The sequence below is a fragment of the Lithobates pipiens genome, unplaced genomic scaffold (genome assembly GCF_037356315.1).
Source record: "Lithobates pipiens isolate NorthernLeopardFrog02 unplaced genomic scaffold, aLitPip1_a1.2 Scaffold_8, whole genome shotgun sequence".
Lineage (NCBI taxonomy): Eukaryota > Metazoa > Chordata > Amphibia > Anura > Ranidae > Lithobates > Lithobates pipiens.
This window is the reverse complement of record NW_027507903.1, coordinates 580,401,716-580,428,893: the sequence shown is the minus strand read 5'-3', so window position 1 is coordinate 580,428,893 and position 27,178 is coordinate 580,401,716. Positions and strand designations below refer to the sequence as shown.

Here is a 27,178-nt window from a genome sequence, read left to right as displayed (position 1 = left end):
GGACGCCTTACTGCCTCCTAGTGGTCAGCCCGCTCATGTTAGGTAGGTCTTTAGTATTTATGCTTTTTATATATTGGAGAGAGTGTTTGGCATAGGTAGGATTGACTGTATATCCTTTTCTCTCTCTGTCTGTTTTACCCTTACAGCCCTTCTGGGTCTGATCCACAACCTAACACTTCTAGACGCAGTGGATCATCAAGATCACACCGCCATAAATCCTCCTCAAGATCTAGCCAGCATAGGTCAAGATCTGAACAGCATAATAAGAATTATTCTCACCCCCCTGCTGCTCACTCCAGCAAGCGTACGGAAAAATCATGCTGGGGGTGCAGGATGCCTGTTCCTTCGGACGTATCCTTATGCGATCATTGCTTCTCCAAAGCTGCAGATGAAAGGGATGATGCAGACCAGCGTTTGGAGTCAATAGTAAGACGGGTTGTGAAGGAGTCTCTGCAGGAGAGGGACGCTCTACAGCTGTGTGAATCCCCGTCAGAATTATTGGCTCCTCCACCTGGAGAGAACCCATTGCAGGAGACATGGGAATCCTCTCAGCCAAGCCGCCTATCTGCTCCCATCTCAGATAGGGAATCTGACTGTGAGGATCCTGGTTTAGGTTTTGACTATGGACTGGTGCCTTCATTGGTCAAAGCAGTGAGAGAGGCTCTGAAGTGGGAAGACCCTGTTACTTCCCCACCAAAGCAGAGAAAGTTCTTTAAACAGCTCAATAAGGAGCGACAATTTTTTCCCTTCCTTTCAGAGTTGGGTGACATTATTACCGAGGAATGGAGCAAGGTGGATAAAAAGGGTTCCATGCAGTCAAAAATCCTGAAATTATATCCCTTTAAAGAAGAGGATGTGAAGCACCTGGAGTCAGCACCACTGGTGGATGCAGCGCTCATGCGTTTGGTGAGATATGTAACCCTACCCTTAGAGGATACGGTATCCTTTAAAGATCCTTTGGAAAGGCGGATCGATTCAGACCTTAAGAGGATATATCTGACTTCTGGAATGGCTTGCAAACCAGTGCTTGCAATGGCAGCGGTATCCAAGGCCATAGAATCCTGGGCTGATTCTGTAGAGGAATTCCTGAGGGGTATTTCTATTGAATCAGCAAAAGACTCCCCTATTCAAGAAATCAGGATGGCGTCTGCCTTTTTGGGGGAGGCATCTATTGATGTTATCCGCCTGATATCTCGGGATATGTTAGCAGCAGTCTCAGCTCGCCGTGCGTTATGGCTCCGTCCATGGCTGGCGGATCCAGCATCCAAACAGGCCTGGTGCCGTATTCCCTTTGAGGGGTCATCTTTGTTTGGTAACAAGCTGGATACTGCCATATCCCGGGCTACAGGTGGGAAATCTGGGTTTCTTCCCCAGGACAGACGTCTTCAAAATCAAAGGCGTCCATTTCCTAGAAGACAAGGCCCTGATCGTGCCAGGGAGGCGCGGAGCTATAGACCTGGTCGAGAATTCTCAAGGTCATGGAGATCCAGGCAATCTTCTTTCAAAAATACCTCAAAAGGGGGTTCGTCCGGCAAGCAGGATTCCGCGAAATCCTTTTGAAATTGGGCCCGCTCAAACTTGTCAGGTGGGGGCTCGTCTTCTCCACTTCAGGCATGTTTGGGCGGCCTCAATTCGGGATTTTTGGACTGTAAAAACAATTTCCTCAGGTCACAAGTGGGGTTTTATCAGCACCCCAAAGCTAAGATTTATTCCCACAAATCTTCCAGAATCAAAAGAGAAGAAACAAGTCCTATTGACCTACGTGAACTCTTTACTGGATCGAGGCGCAGCCGTTCCCGTTCCAGAAGAAGAACGTGGAGAGGGCATGTATTCCCCTTTGTTTCTGGTTCAAAAGAAAAATGGCACATGGAGGCCGGTAATAGATTTGACCCATCTCAATTCCTTCATTCGCAAAGAGAAGTTCAAGATGGAATCTCTGCTTACCATCCAGCAGTCCGTGTATCTGGGGGACTGGATGATATCAGTCGATTTGAAGGACGCTTACTTCCATGTTCCCGTGGCAAAGGAGTTTCAACAATACCTCCGCTTTGCAGTAGGCATTCAACATCTTCAATTTACATGTCTTCCCTTTGGGTTAACAACGTCCCCACGGGTCTTCTCCAAAGTTCTTTTGGCAGTTGTGGCCTTTCTCAGAGTCAAAGGTGTTCGTCTCCATCACTATCTCGACGACCTTCTTCTGCTATCCCAGAACAAAGATCAGCTCTTGGAGCACAAAGACCTAGTCATCTCCACTCTACAGGAGTTCGGGTGGTTTCTGAACTTAGAAAAGAGTCACCTAGATCCAACTCAGTCTCTTGTTTTCCTAGGGGCGCAGTTCAACACAGCAGAAGGTACTATCGCCCTTCCAGAAGAGAAGGTTGGAGTCATACGAGACAGGATTCATGCAGCCCTTGCAGCATCCCATCTCTCGGCTCTCCAATGTCTGAGGGTGATTGGCACAATGTCAGCCACCATTCCCATGGTAAAGTGGGCCCAGTGGCACACTCGTCCCTTTCAGAAGGGGTTTCTACAACAGTGGGACTTATCCAGCCAGACACAGCGCATATTCCTCACTCCAGCCATGAGGACGTCTCTTCTTTGGTGGCTACAGGGGAAGAACCTGCGCAACCACCATTCAATCATTCCCATCTCATGGGTCACGGTAACTTCAGATGCCAGCAACCGAGGATGGGGCGCTCACTGCCTTTCGGAGGTCGCTCAGGGCAGGTGGACGTTTCCATCACAGAGAGTCGTCTCCAATGTTCTGGAGCTAAGAGCGGCCTTCCAGGCGCTTCGGTCATTCCATCATCTGACAGCGAATGCCTCGGTCATGCTAAGGTTGGACAACACAACCGCGGTGGCTTACGTAAAGAAGCAAGGGGGAACTCGCAGCTGGTCCCTGTTACAGGAGACGGAGCCAATAATGAATTGGGCTCAGAAGAATTTGTCCAACCTTTCTGCAGTCTACATCCCAGGGGTGCAGAATGTTCAGGCGGACTTCCTATCGCGTGTCGAGTTGGACAACAACGAGTGGTCTCTACACCGGGAAGTATTCGATTGGCTCCTGACCTTAGGATTGTCCCTGGAAGTCGACTTGTTCGCTTCCCCGTGCAATCGGAAGCTTCCGAAATATTACTCAAGGTTCAGGGATCCCCAGGCATATGGGATAGATGCCCTCACAGAACATTGGAAGTTTCAGACAGCTTACGCCTTCCCTCCAGTTCCGGTGATCCTGCAATTCCTTCGGAGACTCAGGTCAGAGAAGGCGGAGATTCTCGCAGTAATTCCTTTCTGGCCCAACAGACCTTGGTTCCCTCTACTGCTGCTCCTCAGTTATCAAGAGCCAGTTCCCCTGCCTCTCAGGTCGGATTTGCTATCTCAAGGCACAAGGTTACATCCATGCCCATCATGTCTGAACCTCAAGGTATGGTTTTTGAGAGGGAAAGGCTAGAAGCTCTTGGTTGTCCGGAAGAGGTCATCCCAACCCTTCTCAATTCCAGACGCGGGAGTACTAATAGGGTATATGAGCGTATATGGTCCAAGTTTTCGGCCCATATGTCCTCCAGAGAAAATTCTTGCAGTTCTCCAACAATACAAGACATACTAAGCTTTCTTCAAACAGGCCTTGATTTACCTCTAGCTATCAGTTCATTGAGAGTCCAAGTATCGGCTATTTCAGCCTTTACGGGTATTTCCTGGGCAAACCATGCACTGGTACAACAATTCTTCAAGGGAGCTACTAGGCTCAGACCCCAAAGAAAACCAAGGTTTCCTAAATGGGACCTCCCTTTAGTGCTGGATTTTCTCTCAAACCTTGGAAAGGATTCTACGGAGCCTCTGTCCATAAGGGATCTCACTCTCAAGACCATCTTCTTGGTAGCTATAACCTCAGCCAAGAGAGTTTCTGAGATTAGGAATCTAGGTTCGGAAGAACCCTTTCTGACTTTCTTTCCAGATAGGGCAGTATTGATTCCCATGTTGGGATCGCATCCCAAAGTAACCTCGGTCTTCCATGAGAATCAGGAAATTGTGCTTCCCACTTTCAAAAACTCAGAGAGTCAGGATGTTCATCCTCTGGACGTAGGACACGCGCTGAAACAATATTTGGAAGTCACAGCTCCCTTTAGACAAACGAAATTTCTTTTTGTTCTCCCTCATGGCAAGAATAAAGGATTGCAAGCTTCGGCTAGATCTATCTCTACCTGGATCATTCAGATCATTCAGAGGGCGTACAGAGCAAAGGGCTTGGCTCCTCCTGAGGCATTAACAGCTCATTCAACACGGAGTATTTCAACATCGTGGGCAGCTTCTCGCCATGTGGCGCCTGAAGTTATTTGCAGAGCGGCCTCTTGGTCTTCTATTAATACCTTTGTTTCTCATTACTGTGTAGAGCCAGCGGCTCTGTCTTCTGTTAATTTTGGTTTGCAAGTTTTGTCGGTTGACAATGCTAAATAAACTTTTGTTCTTTGCTCGACATTTTGCCCACCCGGGTGTGTTTGGCGAGTTATTTCCCACACGTATGCTGCCATGGAGCCTTTCAGGAAAACGGAAAATTTATATCAAATACTTACCGTAATTTTCCTTTCCTGATAGGCTCCATGGCAGCAGGAGTTCCCTCCCAAATGTCTGGAGTCGGCTAGTTACGGAACACTGATAGTGGCCAGGAGCAAAGATTTATGGGAGTTGGGTCCTATTGGGTAATCGTGGAGGCGGGGCTACCCACACGTATGCTGCCATGGAGCCTATCAGGAAAGGAAAATTACGGTAAGTATTTGATATAAATTTTCCGTTTTTTTCTAGATATAAAGAGTGACCCCCTTCTCAATTGCAATGACTTTAAAGTGGCATTAAACCCAAAAGCAAACCTTTTTTATATTCCATCTTACCAATTCTTAGATGTGATGGCTGCATTCCTTTTCTTTTTAAGGCTTTATTACTTCTATTTTCATCTTGGGATCCAGCCAGTAAGTCTATTGTTTTTTTTTTTTTAAAGAACAAGTTGTCCATCAGAATGTATCAGTTACAGAGATAAGACAAACCATTACATACTAGCAGTGGTACCTACAATGATCATCTTTTATTTATTTATCCCAAAAAATAAAAAAGTAAACAGTTTGCTGTAACTGCTTATAAAGTATTAGCTGGAGTTTTGCTTCAATTTGTTAGTGTATGTAAATCTGCTAACACATCTAATGCCCCACCCCCTCAGACTGACAATGCTGCTGTCCAAAGGTGCCCCATGTGCTCATTCATCCAGAGCGGGGGTCCTCTAATAAAGTGGGTGTGTTACTGGCCAGATCACCAGGTGAATACAGAGGGAAAAGGCCTAAAAAAATAAAATGAATGCAGCTACCACATTTAAAGCGGGAGTCCGCCGTTTTTTTTTTTTTTTTTAAAAGCCAGCAGCTACAAATACTGCAGCTTCTGACTTTTAAAATAAGGACACTTACCCGCCCAGCGTGCCCACGATGTCGACACCCGAAGCCGATCTCTCGATCGTCTCTCGGGTGCTGCCACCGCCATCTTGGCTATGGGAATCAGGAAGTGGAGCCTTGCGGCTTCATTTCCCGGTTCCCTACTGCGCATGCGCGAGTCGCGCTGCGCAATAAGAATGGTCCCCGCTGTCTCTGGGATCCATGTGTTTCCCAGCAGACAGCGGGGGACCTTCGGAAAGGGGCGTAGATATCTGCGGATAGGGGCGTATATTCTGCAGATATCTATGCCGGAAGTGGGTGCAGATACCTGTACTGTACAGGTACCTGCACCCCCCTCCCCCCTAAAAGGTGCCAATTGTGGCGCCGGAGGGGGGGAGGGTTCCATTGAGCGGAAGCTCCACTTTAGGGTGGACCTCCGCTTTAATGATTTTGTTTTGTTTCGATTTATTAGTTACATACATTTTTTTAATTAAATTAGTTTAGTTTATTTTTGGAATTCTTTCAGTTTATTCGGGGTTTTATTTGACTCATTTGACTCATGACTCGAACTCATTTCAACCAAATTATTCTATTTGAAATTCAAATTTTGGAAGAAGGTTATATTCTTTCTATTTTATTCTATTCTATTGTTATTTCTATACTATTCTTTTCTATTATTACATTTTCCATCCTATTCTTTTCTATTTTATACAAATTCTAATGTATTCTATAGGAAATTCTAATTCTGGAAGATGGCTATATTCTATTTTATTCTATTTTTTTTTCTATTTTATTCTATTTTTTTTCTATTCAAATTCAAATTTATTCTATTCATAATTCGAATTTCGGACGAGGCTTATATTCTTTCTATTTTATTCTATTCTATTGTTTTTTTTTTCTATTGTATTCTATTTTTTTCAATTCTAATTAAAATTTATTCTATTCGAAATCTGAATTTCCGAAGAAGTACATATTCTTTCTATTTTATTCTATTCTCTTGTTTTTTCTATTCTATTCTTTTCTATTATTTATTTGTAATGCTATTCTTTTCTATTCTATTCTTTTCTTTTATACTCAAATCTATTATTTTCAATTCTATTCAAATTTATTCTATTTGAAATTCAAATTTCAAAAGAAGGTTATATTCTTTCTATTTTATTCTAGTCTATTTTTTTTCTATACTATTCTTTTCTATTCTATTTTTTTATATTATATTCGAAAATCAAATTTCAGAAGAAGGTTATATTCTTTCTATTTTATTCTAGTCTATTGGTTTTTTTTATACTATTCTTTTCTATTCAATTTTTTTTATATTCTACTCGAAATTCAAATTTAAGAAGAAGTTTATATTATTATAATGGGACAAGGTGTAATTCATAAAGCACAATGTTTTGGTAAAGCTAGTTTACACCCGGGATGAAAGCCAAATGTTAGGAAACAAAGTTAGCACGACTCCAAATTTTGTAGAGTCCAGAAGTCTAAATGTATTAGTCCTCAGTGGGGATGATACAAGATGTTACAAAATGTGTGTTTGGGGAGTTGCTAAAGTCCTCCTTCATGGGGGCTTTAAAAGTTGTATAAGAACGCCTCTCGACCATGCTCCCCTGACATTATTTTCTTCACTGTGAAATACCTGATGCTTCCAGGTATGGGAGGGCATGTGGCCTGTTCCCACGATGCCTAGTGGGCAACTGCTAGTGCCTGGAGGCTTTAAAAGGCCACTTGCCTAGCTGGCATGTTAATGGCTTGGCATCAGTTCTTCCTGAGTTACTGACCTGGTACCCATATAAAGATAGGAATTCTGTTAACTTAGCTAGAGATTAACTAATTCTTAACTGGACTTTGAAAGTCAGGGATTTCTGATAAATATGTGGACTCATTATCAGGTTAGGAAGGTTTAAATTAAACCTTCACCGGGGATATGCACATGTAGGAGTTTGGAGTCTTTTGGATTCCTTCAGCTTTATTTAGAGTTTACACCAATATTGTTCCCCAAACAAGTTTTTAGTATAGTCTACAAATATGAGAATCTGATTTGTATGGGTAACACACACCTATCTTCCAAGTACTTTTAATTTGATAATGATGGTGGATTTTGCCGTTTCTGTGCCTCATCTTTGTCCTTTAAGCTGTACTCTATTTTTCTTTCAGGACAGCTGCTATGGACCCTTTTCGCCAGCGCCCTAGTCCCTGGCAAGCTCTATCCAGGTAGTGTGATTTTCATTCTTCCTTTTTCCTCTCTCGTGAAATTGACAATTCTTAAAGGGCCTGTCCACTTTTTACTAACTTCTCAGCCTTGTGTAGATTCCTGAGCTCTTACTGTAGATAGGTACACTTTTAAAGCAAAACCCATATGCCATTCTGCTCATTCTCCTCTTAAAATTCGTCTTACCAATGGTGTGGAATGACCAGGACTGAGCAGGTGGATTTTTCCATTTGGACATGCACCAAGCTGGAGATGGACATGTCTATTATTTTCTGAGGCTGGACTCAGGGCACGCATATGTAGGTGGGTGCAGGGTGGTGCGGGGGCAATCACAATGTGGTTGCAATGCAAAGAACTTGTATTGAAGTAAAGCAAAGACAGTTCACCACAAACCCAGTGGGTAGACAGCCCAACCAGGAACACTCACAAATTCCAACAGCGTGTAGTGGAGCAGGTTTCAACCGAACTGACAGTGTCTGTTTGGAGGGCCAGAATGAGGCCTGCCCATCTTGTGTCCAAGTGGGAGGAAGTCCAGAGAAGTTGTGAATCCTACGCTTTCCCTCCTCATCTGGAACCTTTCTCTGCCGCTAGTACAGTCACTGACAGACAAGTGACCTGTCCCTACACTAACCACTTGCAAATGCGTGCCAAAACCTGGGTGTAGGGACTTAAAAAGACTCTGCTAACCCAAGATGGCCTCCAAGGGTCGCAGCACAACCAACCAGATGGCTGCTTCCAGGAGCCAGAAAACCACAGAGAAACCAAGCTTACTCTGACTTCTTCTCCAGATTGTGATGCCGCTCCAGTCAGGTACCATCTACTGTGGAGGAAACAGACTGTACCTGGCTACACACAGATTTACAAGAAACACCAGGAACATTGCAGGGTATAAACACTGCCTGACCTTGATCATACAAGGACAGGGAGAAGTGAGACATTTGTATACAAAGGCTGTAATTCTATAGGCAGGTTTGATGAGAAGCACGATCCACATAGGGATATGTGTTTTGTGTTAAAGGAAAAGCTACCCTTTTAACAAAACATTTTTAGTTCTAGAAGGGTAGAATGTTCACTCCTGGGTTCTGACCTATAGCTGCTACAACTGATTCAATTGGTGTCACATGTCCTTCATTGATTTCTAACCCCACTGATAAGTAGACAAGAAAGGTACACTATATTACCAAAAGTATTGGGATGCCTGCTTTTACACACACATGACCTTTAATGGCATCCCAGTCTTAGTCCGTAGGGTTCAGTATTGAGTTGGCCCACCCTTTTTCAGCTATAACAGCTTCAACCCTTCTGGGAAGGCTGTCCACCTATGAGAACATTCTTCCAGAAGCGCATTTGTGAGGTCAGGCACTGATGTTCGACAAGAAGGCCTGGCTTGCAGTCTCTGCTCTAATTCATCCCAAACGTGTTCTGTTTGGGATTTAGATCAAGACTCTGTGCAGGCCAGTCAAGCTCCTCCACTCCAAACTCACTCATCCATGGACCTTGCTTTGTGCACTGGTCCAAATCATTTGGTGGAGGGGGGATTTTGGTATGGGGTTGCTTTTCAGGGGTTAGGCTTGGCCCCTTAGTTCCAGTGAAGGGAAATCATAAAGGGGTTGAAAACCCTTGTGGTTTTTCACCTTAATGCATTCTATGTGAGCACTGCAGCTCCAGCCGGTGTCCCGGGTCCTGATTGGATAGATTTATAGCAGCGCAGCCATTGGCCCTCGCTGCTGTCAATCAAATTGAATGATGTGGGAGCCGAGGGGGCGGGCTGAGTCCTGCTGTCTGTGTTAATAGACGCAGCAGCAGGACATGGGAGCGCGCCTGCACGAGTGCCCCGAGGGAGAGTGCTTTTCCAATGCGGCACTCTAGAAAAGGAGGAGCCAGGAGTGCCGCTGAGGGACCCCAGAAGAGGAGGAACATCCCCATAGACACACTCCTAAACCTTGTGGACAACCTTCCCAGAAGAGTTGAAGCTGTTATAGCTGCAAAGGGTGGGCCAAGTCATTCTTGAACCCTACAGACTAATATGGAGCCAATAAAGTTCATGTGTGTGTAAAGGCAGGTGTCCCAATACTTTTGGTAAGATAGTGTATGTTAGGGCTACAATTACATGTACACCTGTGAGCTTGGGATCTAAGGATTTGTCTGGGATGCCTGAGTATTGTTTTTGAATACACAAACCTTTTTTTTTCTGTACAAGATTTGCCAAGGGTCATTACTGTAACTTTCCTCTGATACCCCATTATGTGCAGAGATAATAACCCTACATCACCTGACCAGTGGCAGAAGAACTACAGCCGTTGTTCCGCCAATGAAATCTACCACATACGACTGAGCGAGAGCAAATTCTTTGGAGAATATGAAGGGAAGAGCTTCACATATGCCTCCTTCCACGCCCATAAAAAGTGAGTCCCTATACCCTACACCTCTGCACCATAGAACCAACAACCTGAAACATTTTTGACTGAAAGTTCTAACATTTAAAGGAACCCTGTCATGAAACAAAACAGACCATGGCCATTGAACAGCTTTGGGATAATAGCGTTTGCTTACAATTCCTTCTGACCCTGTTTCCCTTAATGAACAATTAAGAAAACCGGATTATTTGATTACCAATTATTATTTTTTCTTTATTTGAAGTTTGTTAAGGGATACAGGTCCCATCCCATCTTATGATCACTCCTACTACTGCGTTTGCATGAAAATGAAGCATGATGGGAGTGGGAGGGGTTATATATGACTGACTAACAGCTTTTTTGTTGCCTATGTCCAATCTCCTGAATGCAGCAATATAATCCAGTTGTCTCAGGATTTTACGGTAAGTCAAGAATCCTATTATTAAAGGAGTATATAGGTTTTTTTGCACATATTTTCTTCAGGAAAATATTTAAAGACTGATATCATATAGATATGAAATAAATGCACACATGTTCATCCAGCAGGTGGTGCTGTGAGCAATTTTTTTTATACCTGTCTATTCTTAGCTGTTATGTTGAAAAACAAAAAGCCTCCTTGCACACTCGTCTCAGATGGGTCTGCACAGATTATTAACAAGAGAAAGATAGAGAACAAAAATAAGCAGTTTGCGTTCTTACTGTTTAGAAAACCCATAACGAAGTGGGAATCCAGAATCATGGGGCTGTATTAAATGTTTATTGTTTTAAATTTAGGCTGGGTTCACACATTTGGCTGTGGTTTGCAGTCTGGAGTCCAATGTGTTTCTGTACACCGGTTCAGGTTAAAATTTTTGCCTGAATTTGCACCTGAACTGGACCCAAAAACGCACAGGACCCTTTTCAAAACTGCACCACGGATGCCCCGGACATGTATGAACAGGTTCTATTGAGAGCCAGTGACATTCACATATGCGAATTAGATATGGTTAAAAAAGCATCAAATTCACATATAAGTAAACCCAGCCAAAAAGTGTAAGTTCACCTGTTCACTAAAAATTAAAAGGTGAACTAACACCCTACACCCTCCCCACCCCCGGTACCCACTGTTCTAACATCTGTAGCTGATGTTACTGCCTCGCTCTTCATCCCCTTCTTTCTTTAGGCCTTCCAGGACAGATCAGAGCAATTCTGATTGATTACATGCTGGCACGTGACCAATTATAATGACTCTGATTTATCCCGGATTCCCTATGTGGGGAGGGTGTAGGGTGTTAGTTCACCTTTCATTTTTAGTGAATAGGTGAACTTACAACTTAAGTTTTTTTTTTTCTAATCAGTAATCAGAGAAAAGACATAAAGCATTGGTTTAAAAAATGTATAAACTTATACATAATAACTAAGGGCTCACTTGCACCAGGTGGTGTATAATGGCATTGAGGGGCAGTGCCTTGTGTTGTTTTTATGCAATGCACCCCAACTCTCCTTACCGCAGTGCTGCAGTGTGAACAGGCTGTGAACAGTTGTTTTTTATGTGCCCTTGCGGTGAGCCTATGCTGATCGGTGCAGATGAACACAGGTCATCTATGGCATATGGTGTGAACAAGAAAGTGGCCAGGAACCATCTGTGTTTCCCTTTTAGGGAACAGAAAAGACAGATTGCAGGTGTCCCTACACTGCTTTATTCATTCTGCCCTCCATAACTGCAGATCTATGTAAAATCATGGTTCCACACATCTTCTCTAATACAGCAAGCGCATTGTACCTGTAATAAAATGTTCATTTCCTAATACAGGGCTCAGACGGGTGTTTTCGTTTGAGAATTAGAAGACTGCAAATGATAAAGCGGTGTATAAAGTGACCAGCGGTAGGGCAGTTTTGATGAGCAAGACTAGGCAGCAAGAAAGAGACACAAGGCAGAGGCAGTTTTCTATTCAAGCATTAAAAGCATCTGTCCACAAACTGTAAAATTAGCCAGTGGCAAGACAGTTTTATTCAGGCAGAGTAGGCCTAACTGGCAGGGCCGCTGATAAGCCAGTACAACTGGCCCTGTTATACCGGGGCCGGCCACCAGGGGGCCCGAGCAATCTGAATAGATTGTAGAAGGAAAAAAATAAAAAGTCTTTCTCCAACTCCCCGTCCGCTCCTCCCTCAGCAGCTGTTCAACTGCTCTCAATGAGCACTCACTGGGGCTTCACATCTCAGAGGCAGAAAGGTGGAGCCTGACTGTGAGATCTTGTAGTTTGAGTGGGTGGGAGGGGGTGTGGCCGGCTTCGAGGATGATCGTTCCTGGTGAGTGTGCACACATGAGCTGCATTATGGTGGCAGTGGATGTGGATTCTCAGGGAACTGCAGGTTAGCCCAATCACATTAACTGCAATGTAAAGTCTAATGTCTGCTTTTCATGTAGCACAGCTGTTCTGACTGTGAGAAATTGGGTTTTATACTGCACTGCCATATTTCTCACAGAAGTGCTGCATGAAAAAGGAGATGCCATCAATGTCAGCAAACCCCACCTTTTTTTCTATTTAAATCACTGGATCACACCATGCCTGGAGCTGAATCACACAGGAACGCACTGTGCGTTCCTGTGCAATTCACATGCAGGTCTGTGCAGTGCAATTTCAAGCTCATTCATTTTGAATGGGCTAAAATTGCAATGAAGCCAAAAGTAGTGCAAAAAGTAGTGTAATGTATGCACTACTTTTTAAAATGCAATGCAACCAGATCACATGATCCAGGGCTGGCAGGGGCAGGGCAAACACACTACGTTTGCAAACCTGCGTTTGAGGTTTCATTGACTTTTCGTTGACACCTGGTGCAGATCACAAAAGCAGTGCATTTTGCGTGCAGGTTGAATTTTACAGGAATCCACAGCACATTTCTTCGCAATTCAGATGCAGCCATGGTGTGAACCGCTCCCTTAGACATTTAACTTCTCATTAAAAGTTTAGAATTTTTTTTTTTTAAATGGGCTTAGTTGACATGGCATCTTCTTCTTTTTCATGTAGAACTGTTTGACTGTGACAAATTGGATAGTTCAGTTATGAACGCAGCACAGTATCATCTGCATCCTACACACAGTCATCTTACACTAACCACACCTAATAATTAAGCGTAATTTAAACCATGTCCATTTTCCAGATCCGCGTAGCGCATATTTTTAAATTAGCCACGCCCACAATTTAGCCTTTATGTATACCCTAGCCCCTTTATAGGGGCGGGCCAGGAGTGGGGCTGAAGGAGGGACCAGGGGTGGGGCTGAAGGGGGCCCTGTCAGGTAGGCTGTACGGGGCCCCATGATTTCTATCAGTGGCCCTGCTAACTGGTATATGCCTAACTTTTAATTTTATGAGGATAGGTGTGTAACACCCTGGGGTTTAGTCAGGGAGCTCCTCACACATTTACTTGCCAAGAGTAGTCATCTTGGTCGATTGATAGAGATCTATTGATTTCTCCCTAAGTTTGGCCTTGTTGCACTTTTCTCTTAGGTGGTCGAGAACTTGGTGGTACTAGATACGAGGAGGGCAAACCAAGGTCAGGTTATGGGTATATGTGGTATCTCAGCCAATGGGCAGGGGTTTTCTTGAATCCCTTGGCCTGCTGGGAGAACCTATATATTCGGGTGAGATCAGGCGATTACGGTTCTGTGCCACCCGGGCGGCTGTCTGGATGGACGTGTGTCACACCCCAGGCTGCTAGGCCGGAAATTGGGCCTATCCTGGGGGCATCTGGCTGCCAGGCTGTGTGAGGGCCTATTCAGAAGTGAGAGGGGGCAGCACAGGGTTGGGTCTGCAGCTTGCAGTTCAACCAAAAGTGACGGATCTGTCGACCAGAGAACCTGTCAGTGGTCGGAGGTAGAAGGGAAGCTGTCACCAAAAAGGGACCAACCTCCTTTACCGGGGACCACAGAGAGTAACTGAAGAAAGTACCGGAACCATATTCTCACCGAACAGGCATGGTGGAGAATCTGGAAACTTCAGGCATTGATCAAGTCAGGGAACCAACCAGCGAAGGTGACGCTTGCAGAGCAGCCTTGTGGGCCAAGCCAGGGACCGAGCCGGTTAGCAGGGGCAAATCTTGATAAGTATCTGGAGTGCCAAGCTAGGGACCCAGCAGAGAAGTGTGGGTGATGCTTGAGGGAGATACCACCACCAACCTTGGAGGAGCTCAAGGGATTCAGAGTCAGTGAATCAGAGGGTCTAGTGAGAGACTGGGAGCTCAGTGTTTAAGAACTACAAGAGGCAGTTTTAGTGGAGCTGAAAGAACTGTTATGTTTGAGTTAGGAATTGTTAAAGGACTATTGCCATAGGAGACAGCATTCTTGCATGTGCAGAAGTGGCGCCTTGCTGGGGCGTTTCCCTGCACGGCTGTTCTCCTATTGAAGTCTCAGAGTCTGCCAATTTAATCTATAACTACTTAAGGGTATCCTGGCCTTCTTTCCCCCAAAAATACAAAAAGAACTGTCAAGAGAAATAAAACTTCTTTTACATCCAAGGAGTGTCTGGCGCCCAATGACTTTCACCATCTTTGCACCCACTATGTCTCACAACCCACTACATACTGAAGGATGTCAGCTATCTTTGGCCTTGGAGGTCCTCATTAGACTGGACAAGGCTAAAGATCTTGCTACAGGTGGATAATGTGAGTCGGTTTAGGTACACACTTTTTTGCTTGTTACCTTTACATCTGTGCAAATAACTTTATATAGGTAATATACACTTACCAGTCACTTTATTAGGTACACCTGTTCAATTGCTTGGTAACACAAATGGCTTATCAGCCAATCACATGGCAGCAACTCAGTGGATTTAGGCATCCAGATGTGGTGAAGGCGACTTGCTGAAGTTCAAACTGAGCATCATAATGGGGAAGAAAGGGCATTTATATGACTTTGAATGTGGCATGGTTGTTGGTGCCAGACAGGCTGGTCTGAATATTTCAAAAAACTGCTGATCTGCTGGGATTTTCATGCCCAACCATCTCTAGGATTTACAGAGAATAGTCTGAAAAAGAGAAAATAACCAGTGAGTGGCAGTTGTGTGGACGAAAATGTCAGAGGTCAGAGGAGAATAAGCAGGACTGAATCGAGATTATAGAAAATAACCACTCGTTACAACCAAGGTATGCAGAATACCAACTCTGAATACACAACACATCGAACCTTTAATCAGATGGGCTACAGCAGCAGAAGACCACACCGGGTGCCACTCCTGTCAGCTAACAAAAAGAAGCCGAGGCTACAATTCGCATAGACTCACCAAAATTGGACAATAGAAGATTGGAAAAACGTTGCCTAATCTGATAAGTCTTGATTGTAGTTGTGGCATTCAGATGGTAGGGTCAAAATTTGGTATAAACAACATGAAAGCATGGATCCATCCTTCTTTGTATCAATGGTTCAGGCTGGTGGTGTAATGATGGGGGGGGGGGGGGGTATTTTCTTGGCACATTTTAGGCCCCTTGGTACCATTGTTCGAAGATCATAACCTACCTGAGTATTGTTGCTGACCATGTCCATCCCTTTATGACTACAGTGTCCCCATCTTCTGATGGCTCCTTCCAGCAGGATAATGCACAACGTCACAAAGATCAAATCATCTCACCACTGGTTTCTTGAACATGACAATGAGGTCACTGTACTCCAATGGCCTCCACAGTCACCAGATCTCATCCAATAGAGCACATTTGGGAAGTGTTGGAACGGGAATTTCGCATCATGGATATGCAGCTGACAAATCTGCAGCAACTGAGTGATGCTATCATGTCGCTATGGACCAAAATCTCTGAGGAATGTTTCCAACACCTTGTTGAATTACGAAGAATTAAGGAAGTTCTGAAGGCAAAGGGGGGTCCAACCCGGTACTGGCAAGGTGTACCTAGTAAAGTGGCCATTGAGAGTAAACTAGTTTGATTGTCGATGATCTTAGAATAGCTCAGATGACTAGAGAAGAAAGTAAAAAAGGTGAAAGTTTTTAATATGCTTGAACTGATTAGATATATAAATAGAGCAGTGATGGCTGGTGGTAAATTTTTAAGGGGGGGGGGGGGGCGGCAAACAGTGCACCCACAGCCACCCCCAATGGTTGGTTGGTTGGTTACGAGCCTGGTGCAGGCAGAGCTTTCCTCTGAGCCACGGGTGGCGGCTCCCGCCGTCCGTCTCCTCCCTCCTCCTCCTAGGCCAATTGGTATGCTTCTCCTTTTGGCCAATCCGGAAATGGGTCTTAGACAGGAGAAGAATCAATGTGACAGTAGCGAACATTGGAATCCATGCATCCAGCGCCGCCCCGCATGTAGATTAGGGGGCCGGACGCATGGATAGGGGGGGCAGCCTGCATTACGGCCAGCCGCTGGGTGAGAATCAAGTTGTGCTAATGGCGTACCTTTTTTTTTATTAAACATAATCACATACTAAAAAAAGCTATCAACGCGCAAACCCCCTTTAAATGAACCAGCATATTACTTTTTTTGTTCTTTAAATAGAACATATAAAAATTGTCTGTAAAAGGAATTTTTTTGGTAATTAAATTCCGTGTTTCTATATATATATATATATATATATATATATATATATATATATATATATATATATATATATATATATATATATATATATATATATATATATATATATATATATATATATATATATATATATATATATATATATATATATATATATATATATATAAAGCTGCTGTGCTTGCAGTCATGTAGGACAAGCATCAGTCTCTGTACATTTTAATTTGAACATTTGTACACTTGAACATTTGTACATTTTAATTTGCTCAGCTGTTAACACGCTAAAGTAGTTGAGGGTGGAGCCCCCTGCCTAGCGCCACAAAAGACACAAAAGTGAGGACCACCTACTCAAAGGAAATTACCTGTAGTCTTAAATTAGACATGTCATAATTTCACAATGCGAAACAATCCACTCTTTCTTCTAAAGTTCATACTGCTTGCTTTTTTATGAACAATACATGTGCTTAGAACTTTGTAAATTAGGTTTTACTTTCTATTATTTGGGGGGAAAAAAAGACTTCTTGGAAATAGACTATTTAAAGGGACATTATTCTGTGTATTTAGCATTTATTTAAAAAAAATATAAAGACATTTTGAAATCATTTAAATTTCTATTTTATATACAGTATTTATGAGAATTGTCCTGCTATACCAGTTAGGGTTCATTTAGATCGCTCTAGGGTGGTGTATTGTGGGAATGAGCACATTAACACATTACCTGTGTTGGTGCGTTGCCATGTCATTCATTGTAAATGACACCCCAAAGCACACGTACTGACCTGCCCAAGTGTGACCCTAGGCAAATACTTATTTATTAATTTATGCTTATATATTTTCTCATTATCTATATTACACATTTTCTTTTCTCAATTCTCATGTCTAGGTATGGGGTGTGCCTGATTGGAGTTTGCCGGGAAGATAAAGCCAACATTTTTCTAAATCCAGGTCCTTGCCATATAATGTCACCTACAGACACATGTTTCTACATCAACATATCTAAGGAGGAGAACTCAGCCTTCAGTTTTAAAGAACACGAACACATGCAAAGATCAGGAGCACCCAAATCTGCTTATCATGGTCTGACCAGGCTTCCGGTACACAGCATAATAGCCAGCATGGGTATGTCAAGCATGTTTGGGGGGGGGGGGGGTCATTCCTAAGCTGCTATTTATTATACTTCCTACAGAGCCAAACTGTATAAAGTGTACTTGTATTCAGAACTTTGCGAAAGATTAAACTCAAGCCTATAAATTTAAGCCAGTACATTGGGGTTATTAGCAGTAAACATAAAATAATCTATAAACGTAATACAAGTGGTGTTTTTTGGTTACGTAAGGAAACCAGTTAATTGCTGTTCATTTAAGGTGGCGCAACATTGCCCCAGCACAGCATAGTAGGCAGGCTGGTAAGTTGGTTAGGCAGAGAGAGAAGGGAGATATTTACATACCTCCCAACTGTCTCTGATTTCGAGGGACTGTCCCTCATTCGAAAAAAAAAAAGTCCTTCTGCCCTTCTTTCTTCCTCATTTGTCCTTCATTTTGATCTGATCTATATAGTTGTATAAAATGCACTACTTGTCTATCCAAAAATGTCTCCCAGTGCTAAGTCCTTCTTCCAATTTCTAAATTGCTGCATTTGTAAATTTCAAAAGCCTATATAGAGGCACAGTAGTGAAATGTTATTTATTTATTTAAAGTGGTTACATAGTTACATATTTAGTAACGCTGAATAAAGACACCAGTCCATCCAGTTAAACCTGAGTGAGTGTGGGTGCATGTCTACAATTGTTCCTATCCCTATACATTGTGTCTCATTAAGATGCTCATCTATTATTATTATTATTTTTTATTTAAGGTACCCATATAGCACTGTCAATTTACACAGCGCTCCATACATAATTCGCACACTCACATCGGCCCCTACCCTCAAGGAGCCCACAATCCAAGGTCCCCAACTCACATTCATATACACGGCCAATTTTTTGGATAGAAGCCAATTAACCTACCAGCATGTCTTTGGTTGTAAAGGATGAAAGTTTTTCACCTTAATGCATTCTCTGCCCCCCTCCCCCCCCCCCATCTTGATCCAGATCTGTGCTTGAGAGCAGTAGCTCTCTCTACTCTCTCCCCCTCCTCATAGACTCAGAGACAGCAGTAGGAGCCATTGGTGGTTTGGGAGCAAACCCCTATGAGTGCTCCCATAGCAAGTGGCTTGCTATGGTGGGCACTAAGCAGGGGGAGGATCCAGGAGTGCCAGCAGGGAACCCTGAAAAGAGGAGGATTGAGACTGCTCTGTCCAAAACAACTGCATAGAGCAGGTACGTTGTACAAGTTTGTTAATGACTTTAATGCTGAAGTTTAATCTGCTTTAGTTGACCTTCTTTGCTCCTCAATCATCAACATGCTCATGACATTTTTTAATAAAACCTTTCCATTTTTATTACAAACCTTTTTAAACTCATATTCTCCAGAGGATTTTTTTTTTCATAATCTTTCCTCTGAACATGGGGTATGGAAGATATTTATATCTGGCGTAATGAATGTGAGATGCAATAATATCTATCAAATCAATCGTGTCAACCCCATCAGGGATATTGTAATTTTAAACTCTATTAAACCAACAGTAAAATATATTTGACATGGGTGTGTTTTTTTACACACTATTCATGCGCCATTTACATTTGGGATATAATGCAAGCCTGTCCAATATTCTCTCTACTTGTATATATGCATATACAGTATTCCTTTCTTGGAATCACTATTTTCTACCACATAATAAAAGTACTGCATGTAGTAGTAGAAGGAATGATTATGCCTCTAGACACTGTGTGTGATATTGGCCACATTCAAAACCTACTTCAGGATCAATTTCTTTGCAAAAAGGTTCCCCGGGGTACTTGAAAATTCTCCTATCTTCCTATCCAAGACTTGCATATTCTTCCCTTCTACATACCATATACCATATTAACCCATAATTAATACCATGAAAATGTTTTATACTACAAACTGGCATCACTATCCCCAACTAGCACAAGCCCAAAAATGACCCTTTTTTTTTTACTGGTTAAACTAGATGGACTTGTGTCTTTTTTCAACCAGATGTAACACTAAATGACCCAACATAGTTTGCCACAATTAGTGGCTTCTTCAAAGGTATAATATTTACTAAGTGTTTCCTGAGCTGGTGCATGTGCAAACACCAATTGATAACAGTAATGGCCACTGGAGTTGAATGAAACCTTCCTTTTATAGATTATTTGCACCTTGTTTATGAGGTGCCTTAATGACGTCATTACACACCATCACTTGCATACAGGGTTGGGACAAAGTCATCTAGAGCCCAGGGAAAACCTGCCAAATTGTGCCCCCCCCAAATATGTCAGCATAAATCCCCCCCACCCAAAAAGAAATCAAGCTCTTATCTACATTCCATATTACTTTTGTAGCACGAATCCCACAGATCCCCCCTCCTAGCACAAATTCTCTTCTCCCATTCACCTTCCCAACACAAATCACCACTCCTAGCAAACCTCCCCAAATTTGCCCTCCTAGAACAATTCTTACCCTCCGCTGCCCCCCAAATTCTCCTTCTCAACACAAATGCCCTCCCCCTCAACTTCCTTATGGTGCCCCCTACATCGCATGATACCACAGTGCCCACGGCAGCTGGCTCTCCTGCCCACCCCTTGTCCCTGCGCTGCTTGCATATGTCAATGATGTCATCACACATGTAACATGTGTTACATATAATGCATCATCACACATGTATGTGCGCAACATCATGTGTCCTATACATATATCACGCATTTTAAAATGCACATATTGCTTCCACGATCACAGCTATTTTTCCAGATCGGGTCACCTCTCTCTCTCTACCATGTTCCTTCTAAAAGGTGCACCTTCTTAATTTTAGATAAAGACCCACTATACATAATATCTTATGGGCCTTAAATATTATATAAAGGAAAAAAGGTTTTCTAATTTTAAATCTTTTTACCCCCACAAAAAAAAAACTGTGGTCAATTTCCGAACATAAATTAGCTCTAACATACTGAACACACACGTTCCCCCTCCATCTTCAGGTAAGCTGTGTTATGCCGCGTACACACAACCGGACTTTCCAGCAGACTAGGTCTGACGGTCTTACCGATGGACTTTCGGCGGAGTTCCAACTGACTTTCTGAGTGAATGGACTTGGCCACACACGAACGGACTAAGTCCGTTCGAAAGTCCGTTAGTTTTGAACATGATGACCTAAGACGGGACTAAAAAAGGAAGTTCAATAGCCAGTAGCCAATAGCTTCCTTTGCGTCGTATTTGGTCCGTCGGACCAGCATACAGACAAACGGTTTTCCCAATAGGAATCGAGTCATTAGGGTGCTAAAGAGGAGGTGCTTGGGGAACACCCATTCCTCGATTTTCTTAGCAATTACTGAATCTGAAAACATGACTAGTGTAGCCCAGATATGACTCAGTCTGTTGTAACCAACCCTTTTACTCCGAGTCCTAACCCTTCAAACCCTTACCATTAAGAGACCACACCATTCTTTGGAGTAAAATGGCCACAACAGCCTTTATTAAAACCAAAAACAAATAAAACTCCAAATTTTAATTTTAATATCCTAAAACTTTTCCACAACATGTGGAAAACCACATATGATAAACAACATATGATAAACAACATGTTTTACCCAAATTTTTGTTGGTCAGTGACGGAGCTACTTTTTCCAAGTATACATATCTGTATACACACTAGGGGGCACTGCGGGACCTTTACCACCACCTTACCGGCCTCCAGCTGTGCCGCTCGGAGACAACCACTTTGTCCCGCAGTGCAACAAAACATTAACATCAAAATTTGATGTACACACCGGAGGGGCCATCTCCCGATGAGCCCCCCACCTACTTAACCACCTCTTTTTATGCTACCGTCACTGACCAACAATAAATACCGCCAACCCCACCGCTGTCGTGACGACCCACAATAATCCAACCTGAAATGACAAACAGACCATTAGAACATTCAAAATAAAACACAACCAACTAAGGAGGGTGGGTGGGAAAAACTGCCTCCTCGCGCGTTCTCCCTTCGACTGCCCGTTCGTAGCTCCGCCCCCTTTTTATATGGCCGCTCCCCTTCGTTCCTCCGCCCACCTGCTCTAAACCACCACCTTAGTGTGTCACTTGACACACTGTCATGCCCGGCCCTCCTCTACATTCCTCCCAGCTCCATTTCCGCTCCGGTCCTCTCTTGACTAGTGTAGCCCAGATATGACTCAGTCTGTTGTAACCAACCCTTTTACTCCGAGTCCTAACCCTTCAAACCCTTACCATTAAGAGACCACACCATTCTTTGGAGTAAAATGGGCACAACAGCCTTTATTAAAACCAAAAACAAATAAAACTCCAAATTTTAATTTTAATATCCTAAAACTTTTCCACAACATGTGGAAAACCACATATGATAAACAACATATGATAAACAACATGTTTTACCCAAATTTTTGTTGGTCAGTGACGGAGCTACTTTTTCCAAGTATACATATCTGTATACACACTAGGGGGCACTGCGGGACCTTTACCACCACCTTACCGGCCTCCAGCTGTGCCGCTCGGAGACAACCACTTTGTCCCGCAGTGCAACAAAACATTAACATCAAAATTTGATGTACACACCGGAGGGGCCATCTCCCGATGAGCCCCCCACCTACTTAACCACCTCTTTTTATGCTACCGTCACTGACCAACAATAAATACCGCCACAGCCGGAAGGGGTGAAACCTCAACCCTGATGGCACCCCCACACCCGCAGGGCCGCCCTAATACCCTCCTGCAGCCCCAAAGACCAAAGGTCGATACCCACGTCAGTGAGGTGGACCCCATCCTTCCGTAAATAGAGACCCACATTAATCCCCAATTCCTTATGGCGAATCACCAACCCCCCATCCCGTGCCAGAAAGCGCCCGACTACTTTATTCACCCGAATTCGCGCCTTATTCAGCCTATACACCGACCGAGCCATGCGCCAAGCAGTCCGCGCCACCATGTCTGACCAGAGTATCAAGGTATCTGGGAAGGTCACGTGCAAGTACACTAGATCAGACTTGATGTCCGCTATCAGGTCCCTGACAGTCCGCACTCCCAAGTCATTGCCCCCAGCATGGATCACCAATACATCCGGTGGCCTGTCCAGCCTCGCATAACGCTCTACTTCCGGGACCACCCCGCCCCACAACATACCCGGCTTGCCCAGCCACCGTAGCACCGCCTCCCTCCTAGAGATACCCAACTGTCTCCCACCTGGTCGTGCGTCCCCCCTCCGGGCACCCCAACACACATAGGAATGCCCCAGGATCCAGACGAGGCGTGGAGGCCCTCCAGCTGAAAAGACAAAACATAACCCAACTGTCAGCGAACCAATAACATCCCCGTATCCCAAAACAGCACCAAAACACACAAAAAACCCCCGGTACACAGTGTTCAACCGTCCTTCCCTTTTTTTTTTTTTTTTTTTTTTTTATTCACAGACCAACTGAGGCCGAATGTAAGAACGGAATCGCTTAGATTCCCATCTACCCAACCTGCGCACCGCCGCCTCATCCAACCCGCACCTGGCAGCCTCAGTAGCTGCCCCAATGCGGAAGGAGTGTGAGGCGTATGCGGAACTGTCCATGCCCATCCGCCCCAAACATTTGCGCAGCACTGCCACGAACTGGAACTTCGACAGGTGCGACCCGTCCTCATGTACCAAGAAAGGCCCCTCTCCTGCGGGCCTCACCCGTACAAACTCCCCCACCGTCCGCACAGGGCATACCGCACACCCCGGGATAGCGTACAATCCCAACTGCACTCCCACTCCCCTTTGATCAGTTTTTGACCTCCGCAGCCGCACCGACACCTTATCCTCAAACACCTCGACATCCTGGTTACCCAATCCGCCCACCATCCGCCGGGAAGGGCTCACCAATTCGCCAATGCGAAATGCCCCAAAAAAAGGCCAACGAAAAAGCGGCCAAAAACAAAACAACCTCATAAATCGAGGAACACACCGACTCCAGTTGCTCTCCCAACATCAACAAATTCGCAAACGTAATAGGCCGCCTCCCATCCTGCCTCCTGTGCCCCTTCCTGTACCCCTTCATGGCTTGCCGCACCCAAAAGTCCTTAGTCAAATCCGACATACCCCGCAGCTTAAACCAAAACGCTATGCCCGCCATCTTCTTGTCAATCGCCGAAGCGGACTTCCCCGCCTCCATATTCCTGGACACAAAGTACAAAACCAGCAACCGAAAATCGGTCCCGCCCCCACAACCCTCTGACTCCAAAATGAACTCCGACCACTCCTGCCATACCTTCTGGTACGCCGACCACGTGGACATACTCACTGATCGTTGTATCCACCGTGCGACGATTCCAACGCCAATTCCCAGATCCAATCCGGGCACGGCACTCCCTCCATGTCCGCCTCTGGCGCCAGGGCCCTGAACTTGTCCCACTGGAAGCGAGACAAAGAATCAGCTAGGGTGTTATCCACTCCCGGAATATGTACAGCATAGATAAAAACATTCAATTGCAAGCAGCGCAACACCAACTGTCGCATTAAACGTATGACAGGCGGCGAAGACGCCGACATGCTATTGATAACCTGCACTACACCCATGTTGTCGCAATTCAAACGCAGTTTCAGGTTCCGGCATGCCTGCCCCCACAATTCCAAAGCCAGCACCACCGGAAACAGTTCCAACAGCACCAAATTCCCTAAGAAACCTGCCTCCACCCACGATTGAGGCCACGGTGCCGCACTCCAACTTCCTTGAAAAAACGCTCCGTATCCCGTAGATCCCGCGGCGTCAGTAACCAATTCCACGTCGAAGTTGCTCACCGGGCCCGACATCCACACTGACCTGCCGTTGTACTCGGCAAGGAACAAACACCAAATCCGGAGGTCCTCCCTATGCTCCCTACTCAGCCGAATAAAGTGCGTAGGAGCCCGTACACCCGCCGTAGCGGCCGACAGCCGCCGACAGAAAACCCTCCCCATGGGGATGATACGGCAAGCAAAGTTCAACTTGCCCAGCAGAGACTGCAAAGCCCGTAACTGAACCTTCTTACAACCATGAACCGCCCTAATCTCCGCCTGCAAATCCCTGAGCTTCCCTTCCGGCAACCTGCACTCCATAGCCACGGAGTCGATCACAATGCCCAGGAAACTCAGCTCCGTCCGCGGGCCCTCCGTTTTATCGGCAGCCAATGGCACACCAAACTTTGCCGCAATGTGTTGCAACATGGACAACAAAATCGCACACACATTGGACGACGGATGGCCCACGCAGAGAAAATCATCCAAGTAGTGGATGACGGAATCCAAGCCAGCCACGTCCCGCACAACCCACTCCAAAAAGGAACTAAATGCTTCAAACACAGCACAAGAAACCGAACAGCCCATTGGCAAACACCTATCTACGTAAAAGCTGCCCTGCCAACAACAACCCAGCAAATGAAAACTATCGGGGTGCACCGGCAACAGCCGAAACGCCGACTCCACATCGGCCTTAGCCATCAGCGCCCCCTGGCCATAACGGCGAACCCATCGTACCGCCGCGTCGAACGAGGTGTAAGAAACCGTGCAGGCCTCGGGGTCGATGAAATCATTCACCGAACCCCCTTTCGGGAACGACAAGTGGTGTATCAATCTAAACTTGTTTGGCTCCTTCTTAGGAACCACCCCCAGCGGGGACACCACTAAATCGTCGAAAGGAACCTGAGCGAACGGCCCAGCCATCCTCCCCAATGCCACCTCCTTCGCCAACTTCTCAGAGACCACCGTCGGGTGTTGCATAGCCGACTTCAAATTACTCGCAATCGGGGGAATCACAGTCAATGTACACGGAATCCTAAAACCGTCCTGAAATCCAGCGTTGATCAACCTCGCTGCCGCGCTATCCGGGCATCTATTTAGAAAAGGCAGCATCCTTTCCCGCATCACCGGAGTCGTCCCTCTTGTTCGCAGGCTCACCGGCACGCTTTCCTTTCTTGAAGCACTTAGCGAGGGCATGTGCCCCCCCGCATCCCGAACATTCGTGCTTAAATCTGCAGCCACCGCCGAACTTGCAAGAGCCCTCGTTGAACTGCCAGCACACTCCCCACTTTCTTCCGGCCGGCGATCCCGAGGAGTTGCTACCCCCGGCCCCCCCTTGAAAAGACTGAGGCGGGGTCCTGGCCGACGCCATTAGCCGCATCCAGAGGCTAATATCCTTATGATCCCAGCGCAAGGCCGGGCGTACCGCCCTGCGCTGCCGAAACTGCTCGTCATAGCGCAGCCATGCGGAGCCCCCGTAAACACGATACGCCTCCCCGATGGCGTCCATGTAACAAAATAACGCCGAACAGTGTTCGGGGTTCTTCTCGCCGACTACACTAGCAAAGATAGCAAAGGCTTGTAGCCAATTGGCAAACGTCCTTGGAATCAGGCGGTAACGCCGTTTTTCTTCGTCCTCCTTTTTCGTATCGTCCGGTTTTACCCTGTCCAGATTAAACTTCTCAAGAGGCAGCAAGGAGAAAATCTCCACATACTCCCCTTTCCAAATCTTGTCCCGGACATCCTGCTTTAAGTGGGCCCCTAACGGTCCCTCGAAGCACACATACACCTCGCAGTGCGCCGCATCCGCGATCCGCACGATGTCGGCTCTCCCAGTGGTCTCCGTGGTCCCTGACCCTGCCGCACTCACCTTCTCCGCCGCCTGCACCGCTGCCGGGACCGGCTGCGACTCCGCGGTGGAGGGCCCCTGTACACCGCCGGCGGCCGGCACCACGCCCACCGTGGACCCGCCCGGGGGGGCCCCAGTCGGCGCGGCCCCCTGACCACCCTCGAACTGGCCCACCAAAGCCCGCAGACCCTCCAGCAACGCCAGTAACGGACCCCCAGCACCCGGGACCGCAGCCCCACTCCCCACCCGCGGTTGGACAGGACCCGCCAACAGCGTAGCGGGAGGCACCGCCTCCCCCCCCCGCCCAGCAGCCCCACCCAATAAACCCCGCAACACATTGGCAAAATCAACATTTTCATGGGACTTACCGGGCTGACTGGGCGCCGCTCCAACAGCCGCTGAGCTGACCTCCCCCGCCACTTGCTCTTCCACGTCCTCCGACAGTTCGCCCTCAGACCGACTCCCGTCATCTTGACTCTCGCGGAGCGGCAGCCCCTCCAGGGAGGTGCTCCTGGACGCCGGGCGCCTCCGCGCCCCGGCCCGATCTTCCGCCGGCGCCGAGTCGGCCAAGCGACGGCGCTGACCTCCCTTCGAGCACGCAGGTGGGCCGGTCCTGGCACCACTCCTGCCACGAAAGTCCTGTCCCCGTGCACACGGTGGCGTCCGCCCACCCACTGTGCCGTCCAGAGACCCGCAAGCATGATCCGCAGAGGCTGGAGCTGACGCTTCACTGGTGACCCCCCCCGCGGCTCGTGCGAAGCCGCCGGGGTGCCCGGCGTGTCCCGCCCGATGGCCGCCGGCTTCTTCCTCTTCTGTGCGCTGCGTGACATCCCGCCACGGACTCCCTTCGGCTCGTGCAGAGCTGCAGGGGTGACTGGTCCCGCTACCACCGGATCCGGCTCCCTCCCCTTCCCAGCAGAGTCCCGTGCAAACCTCC

General features: G+C 46.0%; 1 protein-coding gene across 2 annotated transcripts in view; it reads left to right on the top strand.

Moving 5' to 3' along the window:
* The window catches only part of LOC143961100 (potassium channel subfamily T member 2-like), a 439,371-nt gene that overhangs the window by 362,173 nt on the left and 50,020 nt on the right, over positions 1-27,178 (top strand). For both annotated transcript variants that reach the window (XM_077470267.1, XM_077470268.1), the window contains exons 16-18: positions 7,566-7,622; positions 9,873-10,025; positions 17,419-17,654. In XM_077470267.1, coding sequence (XP_077326393.1) covers positions 7,566-7,622; positions 9,873-10,025; positions 17,419-17,654 — 446 coding nt within the window. The remainder of the gene's footprint in view (positions 1-7,565; positions 7,623-9,872; positions 10,026-17,418; positions 17,655-27,178) is intronic.